The 26,365-nt window shown below is 34.9% G+C and overlaps 1 protein-coding gene across 5 annotated transcripts; it reads right to left on the bottom strand.

Moving 5' to 3' along the window:
- Positions 1-1,889: 1,889 nt before the first annotated feature.
- Positions 1,890-23,941, bottom strand: LOC141431647 (inactive ubiquitin carboxyl-terminal hydrolase MINDY-4B). 5 transcript variants are annotated; one of them, XM_074092844.1, is made up of 11 exons: positions 23,852-23,941; positions 14,173-14,261; positions 13,817-14,046; positions 12,433-12,622; positions 11,208-11,273; positions 10,670-10,740; positions 10,369-10,516; positions 9,815-9,952; positions 6,285-6,364; positions 6,053-6,190; positions 1,890-5,126 (listed from the first exon to the last, which is right to left on the bottom strand). In XM_074092844.1, exons 1-11 carry the CDS (start codon positions 23,931-23,933, stop codon positions 5,063-5,065), a joined length of 1,296 nt encoding a protein of 431 aa, XP_073948945.1. In that variant the 5' UTR covers positions 23,934-23,941; the 3' UTR covers positions 1,890-5,062. The 5 variants fall into 5 exon arrangements, with proteins under 5 accessions (XP_073948945.1, XP_073948931.1, XP_073948958.1 ...); XM_074092830.1 differs by lacking the exon at positions 23,852-23,941 and adding an exon at positions 20,395-20,756; XM_074092857.1 differs by lacking the exon at positions 23,852-23,941 and adding an exon at positions 16,338-16,593.
- Between the last annotated feature and the right edge of the window lie 2,424 nt (positions 23,942-26,365).

Here is a 26,365-nt window from a genome sequence, read left to right as displayed (position 1 = left end):
TGCGTGGTCAAATAAACAGATAAACAGACAAAAATTCTAAATACTGTTGGAACGTGTTTTGTTATCGATTCTAAGTATCCCCAGCCAACTTTTGTATAGATAGAAGATAGATGTATACATTATGCAATTATACACGTACGCGTGTTGATATGTATGTTGATTTTACCATTACTTATACTTCTTTTTTTTAGCATTAGAAAGAAGGCAAACGATCTTGGTGTGTCTTTTTATTGAAAAAAACTTTTGAAAAATAAGTCACAGCAAATAGTAACAATTAGCAAGGATATAATGATCATTTACATGCTTTTGGTATCATAAGTAATAGTCACTGTTTTTTTTTAAACCTCTTTCAATAAAAAGACTCGTCAAGATTGTACAACCCTTATTCAAATGCTAAAAAAACTAAGTACAACCATATACGGTAGTACTATTAGTTTTTCTTTAGTATAAGTATATAAGTAAACTCTTTTTTATTAGTTTACTCCATTACTTACTGTTTACCCGGCTCTCCAAAAGATGGCACTGGAATGTGTGGCAATTACTTTATTGTCGTTTAATTTTGGTCGTATTGTTAAATCAATTAAATTTTTCAATTAAATTTGTTGATATCCGTACTCCTTCTTTTAAAATTAGTTAATTTGGCAAAATCCTTCCTCAGTTCGGGTCACAACGTTATTAATTTCAGCGCCATCTGTTAGTTTATCAGGGTACTTGATAGTCATAGCACGTATTTGAAAACTTGAAGGTGGAAACTTAACTCAATCGAATGTAGCAGCTACCTCCACTTTTAAGGGTTGAATTTTTATACCCTAAGGGTCAAATTTTTATAGCCTATAACCTGGCCGGGGATTTTCTCGTCGGATTAGTAAAGTTTGCGTAAAAATCCGTTCAGCCGTTCTCACGTGATGCGCGGTCAAATAAACGACAAACAGATAAACAGACAAACAGACAAAAAATTCTAAAAACTATTGGAACGTGTTCTGTTATCGATTCTAAGTATCCCCAGCCAACTTTTTGTCGAACATCTTCCATGTACAGACTTTCGACCCTCTTCAGCTTTATTATATGTATAGATGCACCGTAGAATGTCCTCAACGTAAGTTTCATAATGAATTCCCTTGCCAAGGGTGCAATATCACTGTGTCTTGTTCTGTGAAGAGGTTTAACAGTAAGTCACGATTCAGTTGGTTCTATACCTTTGGTAGTAGATCTTGGCTAGATTAGTCGATAGCTCACTTTTCATACAATTTAGGTATAACTATTTGTGCCGATAATCTCATCCTAACAGGTCCACAAACATTACACTTTCGGAAGGAAATCCTACAAACTTGACAATTTCACGAAGAATTCAACTTTATGATCAATAAAAAAAAAAGTAAAGTTCCTGTTGAGAAAAACAAAACAAAAACTAAGTTGTTATTCTAAAGGATTGCCTTCTGTTCTATCTCACATTAAAATGCAATTCATCAAAAATAGAACCGTCAAAATAGATGCGAAAAAAATCTCCAGGAAAGGTGAGACCCGGACGCCACTGGGATTGACAAGCATTTGATAAATTACTTTTATTGGTACATTTGTCGAGCGCCCATCAATCATTTTCGTTTAATATTACAAGGAACTCCTCATCTTACGCAAAGATTATTGTTTTGATCAAAAATATTAATTAGAAATTACTTACGTCATTAGGTATAATAACATCATCCGACGTAGTGAATCGCAAAAATTATTAAGTTCAAAAATAAATTTTACTTAAATAAGCATAATGTCCTAGAAGATAAATGCATAAGTAATCATAAGTATTCGTAAATAGTCGTAAAGGTTTCATGGAGAAAAAAATATAACACATTAACTTCTAAAGCATTTAATCAATATAATTCTACATTCTTCTGTATCTTAGGAGTTATCTGTAGTAATGTCTTCGTGTACCATACTAACTGACATTAAAAAGAAACGTCTATACAAATTTTCAGCTTTGTACCTATTTTTTTATGGAATAGGGGGCACAACAACAACTGTGCAATTAGGTTCTATGACAAGTCAGTATACATAATTATATTCCTAGTTATTTTTTCCATGAAGAGCCTATTTCAACTAAATATCAACTAACGGCTTAATCTATATTAAAACCGAAACAAAAGCTTTTTTTCCAGAGTCGTAAGGTGTAAGCTGAGCTTTGCATTAGTGCTCGCCAGAAGCAAACGCTATACACTAAAATAGTTATTTATGATACAAGTGCGGAAAGTAGGCAATTCCCAACGAGTAGCGGAGAACTTGAAACACGAGCGAAGCGAGTGTTCTGAGCCGGCACGAGTTGGGAATTTCCTACTTTCGACACGTATATCATACGTTTTACAATGCATTAAGCGAGGAAAAAAATCGAGGCAGTGACTACATCATTTATTTGCCATTCTCCTTTTACTACAGTAGCAGGCATACCGACATGCACGCCAAACAAAAATCGTTAACGTGTACACTTTATTAAACCAACTTTCATAACAACCATTGACTCTGAAGATTAGAACAGCTACAGCTACTAATGATAGGTAAAGGAGACTTTGTTTTAGTATCGTGATTTTTTATGATTAATTATTAACCCTTGTTGCTTGACATTTTCCACACTTATATTGGCTAGTCCTTATCTCCTGCACGCTCCTATAATGCTACGCTGTCACGCCTAAACCGTAGAACCGATTTTGATGAAATTTGATACAGAGATAGAATAGACCTTTGGAAGGAACAAAAGCTATCTTCAATCGCGAAAAAAGGCTTTAAGGGGTTGAAATAGGGGATGAAAGTTAATATGGTGGAAGTTCGTCGCCGTCGAAGATAAAGCCATGAAACTTGGTATTTAGGCCCTTAATAAGAAATAAATCGATATTTGTTTGAGCTTTTTTGAAAATTTGACCTGTGAGGGGGTGAAATAGGGGTTAAAAATTTATATGGAAGGTTGTCATTATCGAAGAGAAATCGATGAATCTTTATTAAACTAGCCATTTGGGTACTTGATAAGAGATAAATAGATGTTTGTTCGCGCGTTTTTAAAATTCTTCCTGTGAGGGGGTGAAATAGGGGATGAAATATTATATGGAAGATCGTCATTGTCGAAGATAAATCGATGGTTCTTTATGAAGCTAGACATTTGGGCAAGTTATAAGAGATAAACATTAAATAGATGTTTGTTCGCGCGTTTTTAAAATTCTTCCTGTGAGGGGGTGAAATAGGGGATGAAATTTTATGTGGAAGATCGTCATTGTTGAAGATAAATCGATGGTTCTTTGTGAAACTTGGCATTTGGACATTATAAGAAACTAGCTTTTGCCCGCGACTTCGTCCGCGTGGAGTAATAACTTTGGAAAGTATTTAATTTATTTAGGATACCTATTCTGCCAATAATAGCACATATGAACTTCCACAGTTTACTGAATATAACCCATATTTTAATACATTGCTATAAATATAAACTATTTTTTTTGTTCTTCCGTCCATCCGTACATCCATGATCTTTGGTAAAACATAAATATTTTGCGGGTAGTCACATTTTAGCAATACGACGTATTCTACCCTGCCATCACAAAAGGACTAATTATTATTCTACAAAGTGAACTCTTGACACCTTACGTCCTTTATTGTAAGTTAGGAGGGTAGGATTATAATTAAGACGGCATTTTTACTAAGCATAGCTACACATATTTCCGATAAACATACTTATAGTCAATTTGTTTGGAATTCTTTAGACTTAATTTTTCGAGATTTGGCAATTTAAAAAGTTACTTTCCCGCACAAGTGCGGAAAGTAAAATCCATACAACTTTTTTGCACACTTGTGAATGCATGCTGGAATCACTAATTTTCTATGGATATGTTGACCCACGACAAGAGGCACTTTCTGAGCACGTGCATTGTAAACAAAATTTTGCTGTAGGTACTCATGTATGTAATATGTAGAGTAGACTGCGGCAAAATACGTATAAATATTTTTATTTCCTTTAAATAAATAAAAAAAATGCATCGATTCTACGGTGTTACTGTATGTATTTTTATTTGTGGTCGATAAGATTGTCGATGTTTCAATATCGATTCGATGTGCACGGGTGGGTTGTAAAGTTTAAAACAGCTATAAGGTGGGTACTTTGATGAAAATAATATGATCAAATATCAATAAGTATTAACATTATTAAGTTCTGGCTTTATTATTAAGTATGTATTTTTATTTGTGGTCGATAAGATTGTCGATGTTTCAATATCGATTCGATGTGCACGGGTGGGTTGTAAAGTTTAAGACAGCTATAAGGTGGGTACTTTGATGAAAATAATATGATCAAATATCAATAAGAATTAACATTATTAAGTTCTGGCTTTTTCAGTATTGTGATCGTTAGTCGCTAATCGAGCTGTGCTAGGTGATGATAATCTACCACTAGAATTACTAAATATTTTATAATGTCGCTCAGCGTAGCTTTCTTATCAATGTTTATTTCCTAAACTTGTCTACTTACCTACCCCGCACGTATGCGCACTAAACTATACGCACTAAACTTATCTACTTACGCATCCTTAAGTTTGACTGATACAATAGAAAAGTATGCAAAACAACAAAAAACGTCTAAAATTATTAATATTTATAAATTATATGGTATGAGGATTACGTTGAACGCGTTCACGAATAAATTTTCGAAGCAGACGTATTTCTTACGTAAAGATAATATTGAATTGCAATTACTCTGACTTCGTAATAGGTACGAGTACTTTATATAACTTGAACTATAATATTTATCTTTACCTTGCTTCTACGCTAGTAATCTAAACTATCACATATTATACAAGTAGTACAGAAAAAAACAAAATAGCTATTGTACGAGTAGTTCATTGATATGGACTTCCCCAAAATAACGCCTAAATCAATTAACTATAAAAATGTATCTTGACAGGTTTCTACATAACAATTAATTGACAAACTAGTCCATGCTCGTTTGCCATCCAGTCCAATAAAAAAAAATGTTTTTTGGTGTAAATGTTTTTACTAATATTTGTAAAGCGTGCATTTCCCGAATGTTTTGCAAGTTTTAGTTTGGAGAATCACTGAAGTGAGGACCCGGTCCAGTCCAGGTGATTTTCGCATCTTGCCACCTGAAATTAAAAGCAGAAAAAATACTTATTTTAAGTCTAGCAGGGCCAATTTTTTGGCCGCAGGCATTTACGTTTAATTACGGATTGTGTTTGTTAAATAACCCGTTTTATTTGAGATCTACTTCCGTGTATTAATTGCTATGGTCTCTCATTATGCACTATAATAGCATGGGCTGCCGTTGCAACAATGCCGAAATATAGTGATTATGTGCATAAATATATACAGAAATAAAAATAGTTAATACTTTATAACCATCATACTTTGAGATGCAATGAGAAGAGAGAATTCTCTCTTCACCAATCAGTTACTACGAGACTGACCAAAATTGATGCTAGGAGTTGTATTGTACAAAGAATTTAAAAATTAATCTGAAATATTGCAGTACATGGTTGGGTAGTATCTTGACTTATTCTTGCAAAGGCTTATGATCAGAATTTTTAATTCAAGATATAGTTAACTGTTTGATGCCGTACCAACACTTTGAACACCGACCGATATAAAGAAACACACTTGAAAACATTCACTGTTGAAAAATGGCCACCCTTATAGAACGCCACAATGAACGACAAGACGCCACTTGCATCCACCGTTGCCCGTAATTCATGCCACCTAGAGGGGGAGACCTGCCAACGCTTCTGCTTCCGGTTCATGGTCACCACTCGAGGACCTTTCTCCCTATCGGTTGCCTGGTTCGAGCGATTTGGCCCATCCATTGCCACTTTAAGTTGCATAATCTTCGAGCTATGGAAACATTAGTCAACCAAAATTAAATTCTCCTAAAAATCTTACAAATCATGTGCTGAAATATTCGGGTTTTTTTTATAGAGTCAGTCACGCCTAATTACTATGTCTAATTCAAATATTAGTATGTATGATTCCGCTCATTACACTAATAAGTTCAGTTTCACTTTATGTCGGAGCATACTTGGTATGAATCAGTTTCTCAAGGGGAGTAGCGCTTATGTCATCACTCCTCATGGGTCCTGCTGAGTCATCGTGAGAGCGAGTATCCACATTCAGCAAAACATGGCAACCGCCGCAGGTGTAATAGTGGATATCAAATCTGTAGCCAAAGTACAACAATGTTCATTCGCGAAAGAGTCGCACGAAAATACAATATTGTTATTATATTGTTAGTTCATATTAAAAGTAATAACCTTCTTTCTGCGTGATAATTTCGTAGCAATTCTCGATTAGTATTGAACAAGACTCCATAATGTCCAGAACAACTAGTAACCTGGAATGTGAAGAGAAATATGTGTAATCTATAATATAAAAGTGAACTGCCAGAATGGGACAAAAAAACGGGATAGAGCAGGATGGCGCTCTACAACACCATTTTGACACGTTTCTCCCAAACAACGCATTATTTGTCTGGAATTTTAAAGCAATTCGATTCTTTGACCTTGGGAATCGCGATAAACTTAATAAAGTATGATATTGGGTGTGTACATTTTGTATATTAAGCAAAATAAAATCACGAGTTCGGATTTTGAGCCAAAAACGAGCGATCTATTATCTATGCCCGTGTTGCCATTCAGGGAAAGAGAAATTTATTAATTATTTATTGCATTGCATTGCAGTTTGTAAAGCTCTTTAACCCATTCATTGCCGCGCGCCAGCAGGGCTACTACGAAACTCGAAAATAGAAGTTCGTGTCGTGTGGTCCCTCTAACACTTATACTATTTAATACGAGAGCGAGAGGGACGGTACGATACGAACTTCGAGTTCCGAGTTTCGTAGTAGCCGTGCAGTTTACGTACTTTTCTGCGAAGCCAACGCTTCTACAGATTAGACGCCCATCGGCGTCAGCGGTATCCAGGGAAAGCTAAATTAGACGCCCATCGGCGTTATTGGCACTCCAGTTGCAGATTTGTAGATATTCATAAGAAACAGTGTTCGTAAACCTTTTGTGATTTTTTATTATCACTATGTTTGTCGGAAAAGTTCGTATTTATAGCCTGACCAGAAATATATGACTATTTGCCATGTTGGGGAATTTCATTGGAACTAATTTCTTACACTGGCAATAATTTTAATGATTGACAGTGTCACTGTGGCGGTTTCTTTGAATAATAACAAAAAATGCCCGAAACGATTCGTAGTCAACATCGGATCATTGTAAATAATGTTTATAATAAACTACTGGAAAAAAAACGGTAGGGGAATGAAACTATTTCGCTACAAAATCTTTTCAAATTAACCTCGGAGCTAACAGGTAAACGTTGTAGACAAGTCAAGATGTCATTGTAGTCTGGTAAAAATAAGCAGTAATTATAGTTATTAATAAACTTTCTAGGTATATACATTCTTTTTATGAGGTAAGTGAGCACTAAGAAAGGATTTTTAGAAAATCGTCCCCTAAGGGGGTGAAATAGGGGGGTCAAGTTTATACGGAATTTTCTCATATCTGGACTTAAAAGTATGAAAATAGGTGTAGAAGTTCTCGATTACAATTATAAATTGTCTGTATAGGCGAAATGGATAAAATTCCCCCCTAAAAGGTTAAAATGGAGAGGTATAATTTGTATGGAAATTTTCTCATTTCTTGACTTAGAAGTATGAAAATGACAAAATTCCCCCGTAAAGGAGTAAAATTGGGGGTAAAAAATTATATGAAAATTTTCTCATTTCTGGACTTGAAACTCTTGGAAGTATGAAAATAGGTATACAAGTTCTCGTTTACAATTAAAAATTATCTGTGTAGGTGAAATGGATAAACTTACCCCTAAAAGGGTAAAATGGGGGGTAAAGTTTGTATGGAATTTTTCTCATTTCTGGACTTAGCAGTATGAAATTGGTATACTTTTAGGGTCCTGATTAAAAATAAAAATGATCTGCCTAGGCAAAGATAAAGAAAGAAGAAGTAGCTTTCGACTTATTAGGGGGGAGTTTCTACGACACTTCCTTATTTCTAGACTAAAAATATGGCTGGACACAATTTAAAAAGATCGGTATGGTGTTGGCGACTTCAAAAGGTTTTTCATACTAAAATGTGGAAATAAAATTTATATTTAAAATGATGTGTGAAATAAATTTGCAAATAATTATGCAGTACCTAAATTAAAAATTACTCATTGGGTTGTGCATAATAAAATCAATAATATTATGGGAGCGTAATTTTTGTGTGATTATCCCAGATTATCCGTTCTTATTTTTTTTGATCGAATTTACAAAATATTATACATGTACAGTGCAATTTCGAATATTTACTTTGGGTTCTAGAGTAAGATTCGTTTCTCGCTGGAAGCATGCGACATGGAATTAATTTACTCTCGTGCTTTGCATAAAATTTTCATAAACTAGCTTCAAAACTGCTAAAAAATGTTGTTTATAGCGAAGTTCTTTAGTAAACTGTTACTTGTAGTTTACGGCAGTACTTCGCTATGCACACAGATACAAATGTCACAATTAATTAAAACATATGTCCTGATAACTAAAGTACACGCGGACGAAGTCGCGGACAAAAGCTAGTGTTTATAAATGAAATGCTGTGTGTGTACCAGAAGAGGTTGTTTAACCATATTTTAGGCTGTCAAATTTTAATGCTAATGTAAGTAGGTATTCGGCGCTCTTGGATCGAATCCGTTTAAGAGACTTGCGGTCACTAAATTAAGCGAACAGTTTCAGATAAAATAAGTTGGTCAAATTGTTAAAAATTAGTTTGAAGAACGCTTAAATAGTTTGATGAAAGCGTTCTATGTCGGCAGTGTATTTGTCGTTTTTTGAATTAACGTCGTCGGTAGTTGTTTTAAGTCATTAAGTCATCACAGGGGAGGTTATTTTAATTCCTACCCCACTACCCGCATCGATTAACTTGAAGAGGAGTTTAAGGGCTAATCCTGAAGATATATCTCTGAACGCTCAATGGCTAAAAATGAATCGTTCAATAGGTACGCAGCCGATGAACTCGTTGTTATGATCAATACTTAGAAATTATACTCTGTTTTAATGAAATAAGTTTCAGGTCGATTTTAACTTTAATAAAATGAGGAGGTTCTTAATTCGACAATTATTTGTTTCAGAGTTCCGTGCCTTGAAAGGAAAAATAGCAAAATTAATCGTGCGTGCACGCACGCATGCGTTTGTGCTTGCGTCTTTCTGTCTGTTTAGAGTACCTTTCTGATGCTTAAAATATAACTGTGTGATCTTCAAACTGCAAAAGTTATATTTGACAAAATCATAAAATTTCGTAGGCATCAAAATTTAGATGTACCATCAGCCAAATAAATAAATAATAAATATAAATATCATGGGGTCAACACACCATAGTTAGTCCCCACAGGCTTAGGGATACGTACAACGGATATCGTCAAAAATCGCCAAATATGTGGTAAAAGTAAAGTTGATAATCGTTTGCATGTATAACACAATAATGCTAATAGATGTGTCTGCCAACTTGAAAGTTCGACTTTAGCGACATATTTGTGGCGTTATCTGGGCCATTTCACGTTATGCCTAGGAATTTCGTGATCTGGCGGATTTTACGATCGGCCGCCGTCATATATATCGACAGTATAACTGGGCTCTTGAAAATGAAGGATAGGTTTTTAACATTAGTTTAATGAAAAATCTACTCAACATTTGTACTTGCCCAGCCGCCTATTGGCTCAGCACGGCTCAGTAACTGGAATCTATGGTAACTTAATATTTAATATAGTTTCGAGCTAAAATAACCGATGATACCCAAATAGGCATAGCTGGCGTCTTCAGTCTAGATCCGGGATGCTGCTGATTTACGTTATTCTTGGCGTTATCTTCGTTTCCATACCAGACGAGCAGGCCAACCGGGCTTCTTGATAATACGCCAAACTGTGGCATCGCCTAAAACAGATGTATTCTTATTACACCATAAACTATGGTGTTACAAAAATAATCGTAAAGCGGAATGAGGGTTAAATGGACCATTATTCATTATAAAAGGTCCATTTACAATGATTGAAACTCGTAGTATTACTACCGCCGAACTTACCGCTTCAAAAGAAATTTAATTATTCATTGATACAAGTATACATACCCTATTTCAGTAAAATAATGACTTAACTACGCAGAATGTTTACGAGTATGCTACTATGACAACTGACGTGACAGCTTACTAGAATTGTCAATATTTTTCGCTTTGATAACTCGTGGTACAGGCTGTTTTGCAAGTAAAATATTTGAAAGATCTCCTTATTTGTGGTGTTTCTGAAACTGAATTTTTAAGGAGTAGGTAACTTAAACAGAAAATAGCTATTTACATAATGATCCTCATCGCCAATATACACGACCCCGTTGTGAAGATAAGGGGTGGCTCGTCCCGTTAGCAGCAAAGTGACCACATTAAGTGATCCTTCCACATGAGATGACACTAAATATGTCAATTTCCCGTCTAAATCTTTCTTGATGCTGCAAGGAATGATTAAGTTACATACTTATTTAGTTGAGACAATTATACTCAGAACGCAATCTTAAATTAAAGTAAATATTAATTATTTTCAATTACTTATTAAATTGAGGTATGAGTTTTTTAAAACTACGTTTCTACTTAATTTCACTTACTTTTCACAGCCTCTGGACAATACTGCAGCATACAACAATAATAAAGCACCGCAGCCTTCCTCGGTTTTAAACTAAACAAGGAAATAAGTTTAGCAGATAACTACTCATACTCAACAATGACAATGAAACATTTTTTTATGTTCAATCGATGAATTCATAAGGACCATCTTTCAAAACTACCTATCCGTTTCCATTTTCCATTTGTTGACACATGATCATTCTGCAAAATTAAATTATACGAAAAATTGGATGAAACTAATAAGCAATAATTTTGGTTATCTTTTGTAAGTTTAGAGGGCTAATACATCATACTTCATATGTACGTATTTATTCCGATTATCTGACCCTCTATGCCAGAACACAGTGTACAGACGCATGACGGCAGGATTATCAAGTAAGATGATGAAAGTGATCCGGAAGGAACTATCAAAGGTCCACTCTTCGAAAAATGTGAAATAGTTAGAGTATTAGTCCAGTTTAGTCGTATAAAAACCTCATGTGCCAATAAAATTATTCAAAAATAACTGCTAGTACTCACCAAATATAAAAAACGCTTCACAAAAATTTGGACGTCCTCCAAGTTGTTGAATTCAAAAATGTGCAGCTTGTTGAATTAAACAATCAGTCATTGAAGTTTTAACAGGGAACATTTTATTTTGTGTTGTATTTATTATTTCATACATGTAACAAAAGTTCTTAAAGTTAACATCAACCCTGGTAGGGTATAGCATTTTTTATTTATAATTTTTACTATTTTAAAATCTTTTATTTTAAAATAAAAAATTCTGTACCTACTCGTATATTAAATAATTAAAATGATGAATAGATATTTTGAAATTCGGTATTAATTAAGTGCGAATTAATAAATAGTTTCCAAAGTCAAATCATGTAGGTAGTGTTCCAACAATATGTACAGTCAAATTTTACTTTATCCAGCTAAGCAGTTCAAAAATCTGATACGAACATAGTATTTGTGTTATGTGTTTTATGTACAACAAAGAGTTATAAATAAATACATACATAATTAGTTAGTGCGCGAAACTTCGTCTGCGTCCGGTATGATGTTTACTTTTTCCTCCGATAAAAAGTAGCCTATTTTACTCAATGATTTCTAAAGATAAAATATTTTTTCATCATCATCATGTCAGCCGAAAGACGTCCACTGCTGGACATAGGCCTCCCTCAAGGCTCTCCACTCAGGCCGGTCTTGGGGTTTCCGCTTACAACGCGATTCCGCGATCTTAACCAGGTCGTCGCTCCATCTTATTGGAGGCCTACCGACAGCTCGTCTCCCGGTCCGCGGACGCCATAGAGAACCTTCCGACCCCATCGGCCATCAGTCCTGCGAGCAATGTGCCTCGCACACTGCCACTTCAATTTCGCAATTCTTTGGGCTATGTCGGTAACGTTAGTTCTACTGCAGATATCATCATTTCTGATTCTATCCCGCAAAGAAACCCCGAGCATAGACCTCTCCATAGCCCTCTGAGTGACTTTGAGCTTCCTCATGAGGCCCATCTTTAGCGCCCACGTCTCACATCCGTATGTCATCACTGGCAACACACACGGTTAAAGACTTTTGACTTTAAACACTACGGTAATTTGGACGAAAAGACACTGCGAAGCTTCCCAAGCTTCCCAAGCTTATCCGTTACAAGCAAACACACATTTAAAAAAAATCTCTTCATGATATTAGCTTAGTCTTTGATTGTTATTTTATTATTCTCTGTCTTAAATATCACACTATAGTTACCTATATTTACCTTTTCGGTTACACCATCTTGAAAATAATACGAACTGTGTTGCACGTATACAATATCTGACGGTAGAGCCACCACAGCTTTAGCCTCTCCTCCTTGTGGAATATTCATACCGCCAGCGCAGCGCCAAATCACCTCACTACAAGCTCGCCACAAAGCTTCCTCCTGACGTTCCTCAGAGGGCCGCAGATATCTGTACAAGAAAAGTTAAAGACTTCATTTTGATTAGCCTGTTCTTGTTTGAATGTGTGCGAAACATTTCGACTTGTCCGTCTTAGGCATTATGCGAAATAATTTTTTTACATCCTATTCTCCGATATTCCGCACGTGAATAAACCCTGTCAGAGACTTTGCCCATAACGTTCTCTATTGAAGTAAAATATTGTCCAACAGTACATACATGGTGCGGATTTATGCCGAAGCACGTGGCTGGCAAGAGAATTATGACAGGCATTTTGAAGCTATATTGTGCGCCTTCGCCGATGTCGTTTTACTAGTGCTATTATAATAATATGAGCCTGAAAATCAACTCATTTTTAACATCATAAAATATCATCATCGTGATATTATGCATAATGCTTTACGGTCTGTTGTTATGATCAAAGTGAAGAACATTTTGAATTAGTGGGATTGGGCTATTCTTGTGCTTATTACGTTACGTAGTATAAAATACAGTTGCTTCTTGATGTATGTACGTAAGCTTAGGTTTTTAAGCTACGAAACAGATAATAATACGATTTCATCACTAGATTGAGTAATTTAAGCGGAAGGTTTATATAATATAAGTAGTTTTGAACAAAGGGAGGTACAAAGTTAACGCCTTTAACTTCAGACTCTCTATATTTTATTGGTTCTTTTCTTTAAAAGTTGCATCAATGCGAAGCCAGGGCAGGTCACTAATAAGTTTATAAAAGATTAATTCATATGGGTGCAACATATTTCGCTGTTCTTGCTGATAAGCTTCGTTTGATGCTTAATTCCAACGTGCTTTTAAAATTTAAATTCAACATTTTCATCCGGACTCTAAGAAACCAATGATTATATTGCATATATTTCGTAAAATAAAAGTGAGTAATGAATAACGTTGCTAGAACTGCCACAAACAGTTTTAGGAGTGTGACCGATATTGCGTCTTGGGACGCAACCGTGCACGTAAAGAAAATTTGAAAAAGTGAGTAATCCAATAAACACGAAATATATAGAATGTTGTTTTTAATGGTTAAGAGATTAAAGCTTAAAGAAAATAACCTTGATAGGAAGACAAATGCAAGCACGCTCGCGCGCACGCACAAACGGACATTAAAGTGACAAGTATGTGTTTCTTTTTGGGGTAAGTATATGGATCCCTAACTATATCGAGGCATATTAAAATATAATAATGTCTTACGTTTCCGGGGGTTCTAAGGACTTATTATCCTTCGTTAAAGGCCGGGAGTCAAATAATAGCCACTTGATGATATGGGCCTGAAGTCCAGCAAGCAACGACCTCGCGCCGTTTCGAGGGGCAGCCAACCCATAACCTAACGGCTGACTGGCTGCTCTCATTACAATTGGTGATCGGATCCATTCCGCTCTCGGTGAGCATGAAGCCGTGCCAAAAGTTGTAACGCGGAGTTCCTAAAATTTAAAGAATTGTTAAAGTATTTTCCTTCAACGGTTGAATTCCTTAGTCAGAAGCTATAAATTACAAGACTGTTATTTTTAGACGCATAACGACGAGGACCATATTTTATTTCAACTTACAATAGCCTGCGCTTCGGTAATTGGTTTTCCTCCCACGACGCATGGTTTCGCACCAGGCGATAACTTGTTACGTGGATATAACACACGTTCTGAAAAGATTATCCAATTTTAGGCGAAAAATGGAATTTTTACTGCAAGCATGTTGTTTATATCATGAAAAAGGACACTGCATGATAAATTTTACACCAGCAACAGAACATGACAAAATATCACTATGATAGTCGAAAACTTTACCGAGTTTTGTATTTATTTTACAATAATTCTACTAGTTTTTTTTTTATTCTAGTTAAAATTTTTAATAAAAAAGTAAATTGGTGTCAATTGTCCCCTGATGAATTTTCACGGGACAATTTATAGCAATTCACTTTGTCAAAAAGTAAGCAAAGCTTGTGTTAAGGGTGCTGGGTTATACATAATATATTCAGCACCCAAAGACTTAAGAAAGAACATTGTGTTTTTCATTCACATCTGTCTTGACCAGGGATCGATCCCGTGGCCTCAAGCTTAGTAGTCAGGTTCTCTAACCACTCGGCTATCCCATCGTCGGTTGTAAATATTTTGAGAATTGTTGATTCAGGTTACTGTAATCCCAGTAATATAATAAATGCGAAAGTTTGTGGTAAGTGTGTGTGTGTGTTTGTGTGTGTGTGTGTGTGAGTGTGTTTGTTTCTCCTTCGCGCTAAAAGAGCTAAACGGTTTTGGCCCAAAATTTGATATATACATCTGGAATAACACATGGGCTACTTTTTATCTCGCTTTTCCCACAGAATCCAAATAAAATCTCGAAATTTCATCCGATAACTATAGAGTCATGATATTTGGCATAGTCAATGCAATGTCAATATTATAGAGAGCGCAATGTAATTTTTGGGAATTTTCACGGGACCTTATGATTTAAGATTGAAGATGCGCGGATAAATACTAGTTATATAATATACTAGCAGGTGCCCGCGGCTTAGCCCCCGGTGTAGTTTTTTTTTTTAAATTTAAATTTTAAATTAAAAGTTTATAAAAACCTTCTCCTGACAAACACAACAAAAAAATAATCAGCGAAATCTGTCCAGCCGTTCAAGTGTGATGCCGTGACCAAGGGAAATAGGAATTCATTTTTATATATAAAAAAAGAACCTACTAGCTGTTCAATAAAACTTTGTCGACCGCTGGAGGGAACTGGGCATTGCCCGGGACAAATGAAGGCAACGTTAATCGGAGGAGGTGCAGGTTTCTCTTAGTGAAAGAAATCGAAGAATTTTTTAATTAGCTTTTAAGCAGTTCCAGCGATTAAGGTTTAAAAGTAGCTAGATAAAGAAAAAAGTAAGTAAGTGGAAAATATTTCAGTGTTATTTGTAGATTTTTTAAATAATGATGTAAATGATCAACAAAATCAAAAAATATCTACCAAAAAATTCTTCTTGTGAAGTACCAAGGGCACTCTTACGTAGCATTTCAATAGATAATTGTATTTTTGTTAAACGACTAAGCAAGTGAGATTAACAAAAATCTTATAAGTTTCATTTAAACTAAGACTTGTCCCCGTCGCCACACTTTTCAAGCTGCACTAAATTTGGATTTCTAATAAATATTAATTTTTTTGTCCAATTTTGATTTAAGCAAACCGTTCAAGAATAGGTTAAGGCATTTACTGACGACAAATTGACACAGGCAGCGATTTTTCCGGTATCAAGTGTTAAGTGAACGAAGGCAGGATAAGTTCTAAGCAGTTCCAGGAATACATGTTAGAAAATAACTTCTCACTGCGTCGAAGTGTGAAATGTGAACTGCATTACAAGTAATTGCCTTCGTGCTGCACGCTCTAGCTCCAAGGGTCAAGGGCATCTATCGTTATTTAGATTCGATTTGCAGTTGTCTCTAGTAATGACACATATGGTTTAAGACGACGCCATGCCTTAGAAGGGAAGATAATACTTAAACTATAAAAAGATAAAGATAGCTAAAAATATAATGTAGCCGTTTAAGACACAAGTCAAAAAGAAACACAATTTTAAAATCTCTGATGTTTTCGACTTTTTGATGATTATTTTTCTAGCTTGGTTAAATTGATAAAACCAAAACCAGTGGGCTCTTAGTTATAAAATTTAGTATACCTTGAAATTGGCCAAAAGATCTTAAGTCAGAAAAAATATAACCGTATTATAAAACGATACCTTCAGTGAGCACAGCAGGGGCGTAGCGCTTTCCAGGAAGCATGATTCACAGTATATTAATTACTAACAACTATTTGGTTACAATTTCAATCAACGAATCTGTAGTTAGTTTCAAAATATTATGTACAAAGGATTTATGATCAAATATTTGAATTATAATTTGATTGCCACGATGCAACTCTAAACAGCATAATAATAAAACTGATTTTTACTGCGCGTTAAGGTGCGATCTAACTGCACGTCATCCTAGCTTAGGTGATCGGTTCAAAATGCTTGCATTCGTAGGTGTAATAATGTTGAATTTGCCAGTGTAAGAATAGATGAATACCTATGTTATAAGAATGGGAGGGTGGTACCAAATGTTTCTTCGAAAATATTTATATTATAACTAGGTACGTACCTAAGGTTAGTAGTGGACATAACAGTAACTAGACATAATAAAACAAGTAGTTTCTTTTATTTTCCACTAAAGCTCAGTATTTTGATTACCATTAATCATGGCGATACGTAAAAATAAACAACCGTTAATTTTATACAATAAAAACCTACTCAGTGTCAGGTGACAATTCAAATAAATTTTGAAAAAAAAACGTTCGTTTACATTTAAATCCTTTCCAATGTAGGAACATAAGTACAGGGTAACGGAAAACGGTGTAAGAACTTAGGCAGAATTTAAAAATTTGAACCCCAAATGCCTTAGTCCAATGTGCAGGTTTATTTTTAATTAAATAAAAAAAACAATTGTAGCATAAATTTACATTAAAAATTAAATTGAACGCAAACTACCCACTAACTCATACTGTCTTATTACAAGCTTTTATTTAACTAGCAATGTGCGTATGTGTATGTACTTTTTACCTTTGTGCGGGTCAAATGTTACAAGTTAAATTTGTCTCTTTTCTAGTGAACAAAAATAATTATTTTGCTCACCCGCGACCTTATGATAGTTACGTTTATGCAAGATATGCGTGTTCATGCAGTTCCTCCATCTCTACACTGTAATAGAACACACACAAATCACACAAACCCATCTATCACCATTACCAGACTACATTGATGCGTTTCGAACTCAACTAAGTAGACAAACAGTGTAACATCTGGTAGCATGGTGTACCGTTGTGTTGCTCTGAAGATGAGGTCTCGTCGAGTTCGAAACGCGTCAGAGTAGTGTGGTGGTAGTGATAGATGGGTTTGTGTGACTTGTGTGTGTTCTTCCAGTGTGGAGGTGGAGGAACTGCATGAACACACATATCTTGCATAAACGTAGCTATCATAAGGTCGCGGGTGGGCATCCATACTAATATTATAAATGTGAAATTGTGTTTGTATGTTTGTCCGTCTTTCACGTAGAAACGGATTGACGTGACGTGATTTTTGGCATAGAAATATTTATGAGCCAGAGAGTGACATAGGCTACTTTTTATCCCGAAAAAATGCACAGTTCTCGAGGAAACAGCGCGCGGTAACCGAATTCCACGCGGACGAAGCTGCGTGCAAAAGTTAGTAAAGTAATAAAATTGTTTTTGTTCATTGATATGGATGGACCTCCGCAAAGTAACGCCTGATTCAATAAATCATTTCCCAGTGGTCAAATAACTTGATATTTTTCACACCTCACCTTCAGAAAAGTAACTTTTCCTCCCTGACGAGAGGGAGCAAAGTGCAACTTTTCTGTTCAAGGCTTTTCTAAGTATTTTATTGCAAATGCCATTTTTTGAAGTTGATAACTGTAAAGCCACGCCATTTTCTATGCTGATTGTTCTTGAATAATATGTAGAATATTTCTTTTTTAAGTTTCTTAACGCTCGGTGTGAAAAGTTGTATGAGCCACTCGGGAGCAAAATTATTTTCATCTTGGGCGTTAACACTTGCAGAATCCTTCGCTACATTCTGGATTCAATGTACGCCGTCGCCGTAAATACACCATTTTGCTCCCTTGTGACACAAATAACTATATCACACTTATGTAAATCTGGTGACAATATAATAATTCGGCCGTTACATCCTGGTAGTCTGGCCAGGATCGTCTCCGTAGGACGCAACTCCTCAACGGTTAATGGTCGATATAGTTTGGATGACAATGCCAGTACAGGCAACAAAAAGTACATTCAGCTAAAAAAGCTTGTATTAAAAATGCAATTTTTAATGAAAACTTATTTATAGTACGTACCTACCTACTTTATATGATTTGATGATTATTTAAAATTTATCTGATTAGGATTATAAATGTTCCAAAAAATTAAGACACATGTTTAATTTATTTTCCTTAATAAAAACAACACTGTAATTAATTAGAATATTATAAAAACCGAACTCCTAAAAAACAAACATAAGATAAAATAAAACCGGCTAAGAGCGTGTCGGACACGCCTAAAATAGGGTTCCGTAGCCATTACGAAAAAATTAAGTAATATTTTTCTAAGGGTTTCGTATTTTATACGTAATCTTCCAAGTTTAGGTATATTTTATACCTTAGGCTGCTATTTACTCAAACTACTAATAATTCTCAAGCAAACTTAGCCGTTATAGTTTTCCTAGAAAGTATGATAAACTTAAGACCATACTGATTTTTTCTATTTTTTCCACCCACTGGTTTAGATTTTAATAAAAATTTGCACTTTAAAGTTGAATATTTCACACATAGCCTCAATCACACAAAAACACTCCCCACTTTACGTCAATGGGACATACCCTAAAAAAATTTTTTAGAATTTTTAATTGTACCATTTTATCGGCATAGTTTACAAATTAAATTACAGCTTTATAGCATTGATAGTCCCTGAGTAAAGCCGCGAACGCGGACGGACTGACGGATAGACAGACAGACAGACAGACAGGTTCCGTTTTTGCCATTTTGGCTCCGGAACCATAAAAAATGCGTTTTCACGCATCTACATAGGTGCTCAAAATTTCCGCAACCATTACGCTAACATTAAACATGTTTCAGATTTTGTTGAAATATTATAATAGGTTTGAACTCATGAGGCCAGGTCAAAAGTAAAATCCACAAGACTACCACGGCGTTGATGGTGATATGGAAAAGACGTTGGCTTTTTCCTTAGGAGCAAAACAATACAACACAATGGTTTAACATTGTTTTCGATTTTCACTACTGTTCGTGTCTTTCCCGAATTTATTATTTGTTTTCCACCTTGATTTATTTTACGCTTTCAGTTTGTGTATGAGAACGGGTGATAAAAAAAGCATTCCAAACATGACACCGTCTACCTTCACAATGTCGTGGCATGCAGCTGTTAAAATCTCTTTAAAGATTATTGTATTTTCTGTCATGCCTCTCTTAAGGCGGAACCGTAAGACTTATATTTATTTATTGTTATCCGTTGTAAAACATCATGATTATTCTTATCAAGTATCAAAACTGTTCGCATGCAGTATTAAGTAGTCTTGTTATCGGTAGAAATAGGTGCTAACCTCATCATTCCGAAGGCCATGCTGTGCCGATGGTACGCGGAAATACTTCTAATTTTCAACGTAGGTAGCTAAATAGCACGTGTACGTACTCGTACTATAGATTAAAACCAAATCCATGACATGAATGAAATATCGACCTTCAAATTTCCAATACATAAGCCGACGTGGGCACCCACTGAGTTTTAGGCACTTTATTCATGTAAATCTTGCACTTTGGTCTTTGAATGACGTTGCGGAACCCTGATTGATTTGCCTGTGACATCTCTCTACACATGTTTAGTTTAGTCTAGCTTTATAATTATTCTGCTGTATTCTTGGTTGCCCTGAAAAACAGCGCCATGACTGAAGAAATTCAGACATCGGCATGTGCTGAGTGGCATCCATTTTGGTGCTTTGTTAACAACTGTTATACTTATTTAGATTAAGATTTCATGTACAATCTTTTTTTAACACCAAATAAATTAAATCAATTCAATTCTATTCTATTCTATTCTATAAATAAGTCAAGTATTTTCTTGTAGTTTTAAATGATAATTTTAGTTACGAAATCTGAGATTTAATTATGAAATCTTGCCTACCTTAACTTCTTGTTAAAATGAAAAAAATGTTAATCGTGAAATCGTACCTTCGTCTTTTCTTCCGAATTGTGGTGATAGCAAAAGTAGTCTTTTATCAACACTTTCCTTGTCTTGGTCTTTTTTCTGCGCCTTAACTGCTTCGTAGTCCAAATTGTCGCGAGATTTTGGTATCCGATTGTATACTAAGTACTTTGTCAGGTGATCCATATTTGAACCTAATTTTAATTAATTACTTTCAGTTTAATTTAAAAATATGAGAAACAAAAGGGTTAGGTACCTACGTCATGGTAAAAACGACAATTTTATCGGAGTATTTTTTTATCATTATTACACGACTGCCAAATAAGATGGTTTTAAGATTTAAGAAGGTTGAATAGAATCGCAAAATTTGGGAACACAATATCAAGGTGTGAACGGTACAAATTCGAATAGCAGAATAATTTCATGTAGGAACGCAAACACATTGTGCGGCAGAATGTTTATGCAAATTACAATTTACATAACGTGGAATGCTGTACCTTTAAATTTTTAGGGTAGTCGCACATGGACCTGTTTCTCCAACAAAACGCGCTTCTTAATTGATTTCGCTTTGCTTCGCGGGGAGCATAATCAAAAATTTAGGGATATAAAACACAGTTACAGGTTATGTACAGCTAGCAGCACGCACTACAAAGACAAATATTTAGCTTAAAGATAGGTACCTATCGTAATTTTATTTTTCATACGAACCGTCTAGATAATAATAGAGTAAACAATTATCCGTGTTATTCTATTTGCTATTCTAAACCGTATAAATATTAATTCTGATTAGCATTATAAAGTGTCATAACACCTAGTTTATAAAGATAGTGATCATAGTATTCGTGTATGACTTGCTAGCTTTCGCACCTATTAATACTTAATAAATAATAATAATAATAAAATCATTTATTGCAACAGAAAATAAGACAGGTATTATTTGTCCCAAAATTCTCCGTATTTTATATTGTATTTCAGCAATATAACAACAGGAGTACAAATGTATAATATGTGTTCGCATTGGGAGTGAGATTTAAATTTTCCTCAGTTCCCTGTATGAAATGGTACGAAAGTGGTTTTTATTTTTTACAGATATATTTCTTTTTTTTACAAATTAAGGTATCTTCACGTGGTGAAAAATATATGAGTTGGCTGTCGTGTTTTGAAACTATTAATGACGGGTCACTTTACTGTAAAATATTGTAGGTAACTTATTTAAATCCCTTTCAGAGGCTTCACATTATTATCATAAAGTATTTTCTTACAAAACCGCGGATCGTGAAGTGTTTTGAAGAAACAAATTATATCTAAAATTTGAAAAATTCTTCATAAAAACCAAGATGAATCCCGACAAAATTGAGTTATTGGTTTTAATGGGAAAACTAAATACAATTGTGTGAATTATTTGCCATTGCTTATCTCTCCTTGCCATCATGCGTATCAAAATTTCTTGTGTTAAAACATATACACAATGCTTATCCATGAGTAAACTAAGTATATCCAGCATCAAATAAAGGAAGAGCTGGAGGTGTTCAGATAATATCGTAATACGTCTGTATTGTCTGGGGTTAAAGCGTAGTCCGATTTATTTGAGCACTTTGGCCGCTCTCTCACGATATAAATACTTACGAATATGTTGACGCTAACTGTATGTAGGTGTTTCGTAAATTTAGCGGCGCGGGTACTATTAGACCAGCGGTTCTCAAAGTTTTTTGGTGACGGAACCTATTTCAAAACTACATATTTGTCGGAGCCCTAAAATAGGGAAAAACAACGAACTGAATGCTAGGTTGTACTTTTTTAATTATTTCCAGCTTTTTGCGGAACCTCCGCAAAATCTTTACGGGGCCCTGGGGTCTGAGGAGCTCAAATTGAGACTATGTAATGAAAAATTCTGTCAGAGTATGTATTTTTGTTTCATTAAAAATACGTTATTACATGTGAACATATCTAACTGTGTTGCCCGCAACTTCAAATGCGAATAATTCGTTTATCCAATTAATTCGGGATAAATCATAAAACTATCCTTTGCCCTTCCCGGAGTCTCAAACTATCTCCATACCAAATTTCATCTAAATTGGTTCTGCGGTTTAAGTGTCAATTATGAAACAGTTACATAGACACACTACGGGCAGAGTTAGTGTCCATGGATGGAATGGATCTGTATTTTTTAACCGACTTCAAAAAAGGAGGAGGTTCTATGTTCATATGTTTGTATTTTTTTTTTTTATTTATGTTCACCGATTACTCAGTCAGTAGTGGACCGATTTTCAAAATTATTTTTTTAATCAAAAGGGTATTCTTCTGACGTGGTCCCAAGATCGGATGATGGGATCCTAGGGAAATCGAAGGCAAACCTCAAATTTTATAGCATTAACATTCAGAAAGTATCATTTGGTAACCTGGACCTGATGAGGAAGACCGTGATGACCAATGGAACTCATCAAAGCTAAGTAATGCTCGCGTAAATGATTCTTTCGAACTGATCTGATGCTGAAGCTAGAAGGTAGGCAACGGAACTCTGTTAGAAAGCAAAGCAACTAAGTCGTGTTTGGGGTTAATGGAATCGTTGTGATATGTACTTTGGCTACGAATCACTAAAAAGTGAGAAATAAAGAATTTTTTTAACAAAAAAGTAAAACCGTCAACAAAAAAGTAAAACCGACTCCAAAAAATGAAAAAAAAAAAAAATGGAACCGACTACAAAACCCTTGAAAATATTTTTCTAGGTACGTACTAGCTCGAAGTCGGTGACTCAGCACCACCCAGCAGGAGGGATTGAAACTCATAGTATGTAAAAGAGGTAGACGACTATTGTCCCACTCCTGCTGGCTCGTGCTGAGGCACCGATTTCGAGCTAGTACGTACCTAGAAAAATATTTTCAAGGGTTTTGTAGTCGGTTCCATTTTTTGTTATTTTTTTTTTGGATACGGTTTTACTGTTTTGTTAAAAAAATTCTTTATTTTACACATAAACAGTTTTTTTTTTAAGTCTTGTTAAAAGAATAATTAACCGTAATCGACCAAGAGAGGCTATGATATTATGACACGCGTGTGTTAGAAGTCTATTCCTGTAATGAATACTTGTCTCATACATTTTAATGCGTTTTTGTTTTTTTTTTTTTATTCGACTTGATGACAAACGAGTTTTTGTTGCAGTTAACTAAACCTAACTAGGTCTAGCCAATGATTTCCTACTTCGTAAGCTAGGTACCTACTTTGTTTGCTTCTGCCAGACTTTGTGCGGGGTGTTGCTTCAATATACTTATTGTTTTATTTAAAAACATTAGTAAAATAAACCTTCATTTCATTTGTATCTGGGTTGCAAGTAAAATTTAAAATAACACCTACCTACAGACAGGAGTGCAGATGAACAGATAATAACAACTATAAAAGCGTTTGATTGCCTTAAAATTTCATTCCATTGTGAAAATTATTTGTTTATGTACTATAAGATTGTTAGGAGAGTATAGCTGATTTATTTACCTTTCTCTTTAACAAGCGTAAGGATTTTGTCCGTTATTGGCAGGTCATCATTATTTGAGTTCTTAGATATGTTTGACTGCATAACTTTCCAATGAGTTATTGCCACATTCTTACTCATTTTTGAACCGCACTTTTATGACGATTTTATATAATTGTGCATTGTGTTTTAGTGTTTGATTTTTTATCCATTCGCATTAGTTAACTTTTAAAGGTACTTCACTACGCAACTCACTAAATTCGAGTGAAGTGGTAGCAAAGTAGAGTTTGACAGTATTCTTTAATGTAACTACGATTAAAATGACTTGCTAATCTCATACTGTACTCTTAGAGATCGTTTTGATACTTGTAACTGAAAATGCAATGAAACGTTAAATTTTCATTTGAAATATTACATTATAAAATCACATTTTAATCGATCTATATTATTATAATATTACGAGTAATACCTTTAAGCCTTTTATTCAATTATTGCTTATTTTCGGGATCACGGAAAGAGCTGCACAATCTCGATGAAATTTGCAATGTGGGGACTTTCGTGAATGTACAATAGATCTAGCTTCGTCCTACCCCTCGGAAACGCATGTTTTCAAGTCTTACCACAGAATAAGTAAAAGTACAAGTAAATAAAATATAAGCTCGAGCACATCACGCGGGCGATCCGAGGCTCTGCGCGGCAACTACTGAATAGCACACTCTAGGGGGCCCGAAATATGTTTGTATCGGAGAACAAAACCGCGGAGTGAGCTGCGCCAGGTCTTATCCCAGTTTACCCAGGTACAGTTGATTTCATAATCTTGTAAGTAAAAATTTGATCAAAAATATCTGAACACGCTTCTACGCCGTTTACAATAGAGTCGTGTTCAGATATGTTTGATAAAATTTTTGCTCACAAGTTTATGAACTCGATCGACTTAGGTATGCGTTTTGTGTATTATTGACTGTGTATCCTCCATTATCTTTATTATGCAAGAGTTTATCATTTATTGTTTAAATATTCCCAACTATGGAATTAAAAGTATCATTACTTATTATTTTACGACCGACTAATAAGTTAAGTGATTTGATTTGTCACCCTAACAACTAACCTTGAGCTCACGTGATTGTATCCCGGTAGGAACAGGCTCTTTTTGGCGGTCATCGTATGGTGATCGAATTATAGGACCATATGTAATAATGTGTTTAGCTAGGTACTGGACTAATATTGATGTAAATTTGTTCCTACTCTTATACCAGACACGATTTTAAATAAGAAACTAGACCTATTTTCGTTGTTCTTGACTATACAACTATAAGGATAATATCCTTGTATAAAGCTTAACCCTTTTTGATAGCTTTTGAGTGAAGTTGAACCATCACGTATCAAAATGGATTGATCGGCTTAAACTTTCAAAGCTGTGCTACGTAAAGCGATGTTTAATATAAAACTGTAAGGTCATGATCGCAGCCATCATTAACCCGACCTGTTAAATTCTATAGAAGCTTCACACGCCCACAAAGAAATCATTTAATCATCTAAAACAGGTTCCTAAGAAATACTAGTAATGTTATTTACTTCAATGTTACCCCTTTAAACAAAATAACTGTTAGCCTAAATAAATTCAAAATGTATAGAAAAACAAGCATTTTATTTAAATTTAATTTAACGTTAAACATGAAGTGGCAAGAGCGTATAGGGACGTAGATATACTGCTTGTGGTATTTTTTATATTATTATTAGTTAATATTACATTTATCATTTCTGAGGGGGTCCGGATAAAATACGACCTGTAATTTTCGTTCATTTCGGGTTAACAAATACTGAATCATATTTAGGTACGCTAACTAAATCCTTCTGAGGGCCAAACCTCTTATAAAATAGTTAAGAGTAGGAGTTAAATAGGACTTATTTGATTATAAAATTTCTTCAGCACTTATTAAAGTTAATGTTCATTAATCGCGCTTTCGCAATTTCTTTACTAAGCTCGTAGAAATAGCTAATAAAAACGATATTATGTGCCGGGGATACACAAGCCAACTGGATAAATGTTTCTACTTAGTCAACGTCTTGAAAACGTCTCAAGTGTTTGTTTTCTTGGCATTTACCTGTACTTAAGGCGGGATTCGTTTTTATCGAAATTGAAAAACATGTGATAGAAAAATAATCTTCCAGATATTTTCAATCGTTATACCCAACCCAAGTACAGTCAAGGGCAAAGATATCGACACGGCCAAAGTTACAAAAATATGTATTCACGACTTTATGCACTTAACTTACGGCCGTGTATACATATTTTTGCAACTTTGGCCGTGTCGATATTTTTGCCCTTGACTGTACCTACCCAGCGGCGAGAGCTTTTTGATTCTCGATAGTGCAACGAGATTATAAATACGTGTACCTAGGTATTATTAGAATTGCACTGAATGTTTTGACGGCGTTATGTATTTCAAAATCTAGTTTTATAGTTTTTTGCATTTTCTGAGAAAATTTTCCACAGTAATGTATATTTTTTTGTATACCACCAAAAAAGTAGAAGT

This window comes from Choristoneura fumiferana, chromosome Z (assembly GCF_025370935.1).
Source record: "Choristoneura fumiferana chromosome Z, NRCan_CFum_1, whole genome shotgun sequence".
Lineage (NCBI taxonomy): Eukaryota > Metazoa > Arthropoda > Insecta > Lepidoptera > Tortricidae > Choristoneura > Choristoneura fumiferana.
Note: the sequence above shows the minus strand (reverse complement) of the source record. Positions and strands in the feature narration are given on the sequence as shown.

Bases quoted from the DNA above. Each gene is read 5' to 3' on its own strand.
- LOC141431647 (XM_074092830.1), bottom strand. From the start codon at position 20,554: ATGGATCACCTGACAAAGTACTTAGTATACAATCGGATACCAAAATCT. The intron at 14,047-14,172 runs GTAAGTTGAAAT...TTTAAATTTTAG, and splicing joins TTACCGAAGCGCAGGCTATT to GAACTCCGCGTTACAACTTT. The intron at 5,127-6,052 runs GTATGCTCCGAC...TTTTAATTTCAG, and splicing joins GAGAAACTGATTCATACCAA to GTGGCAAGATGCGAAAATCA.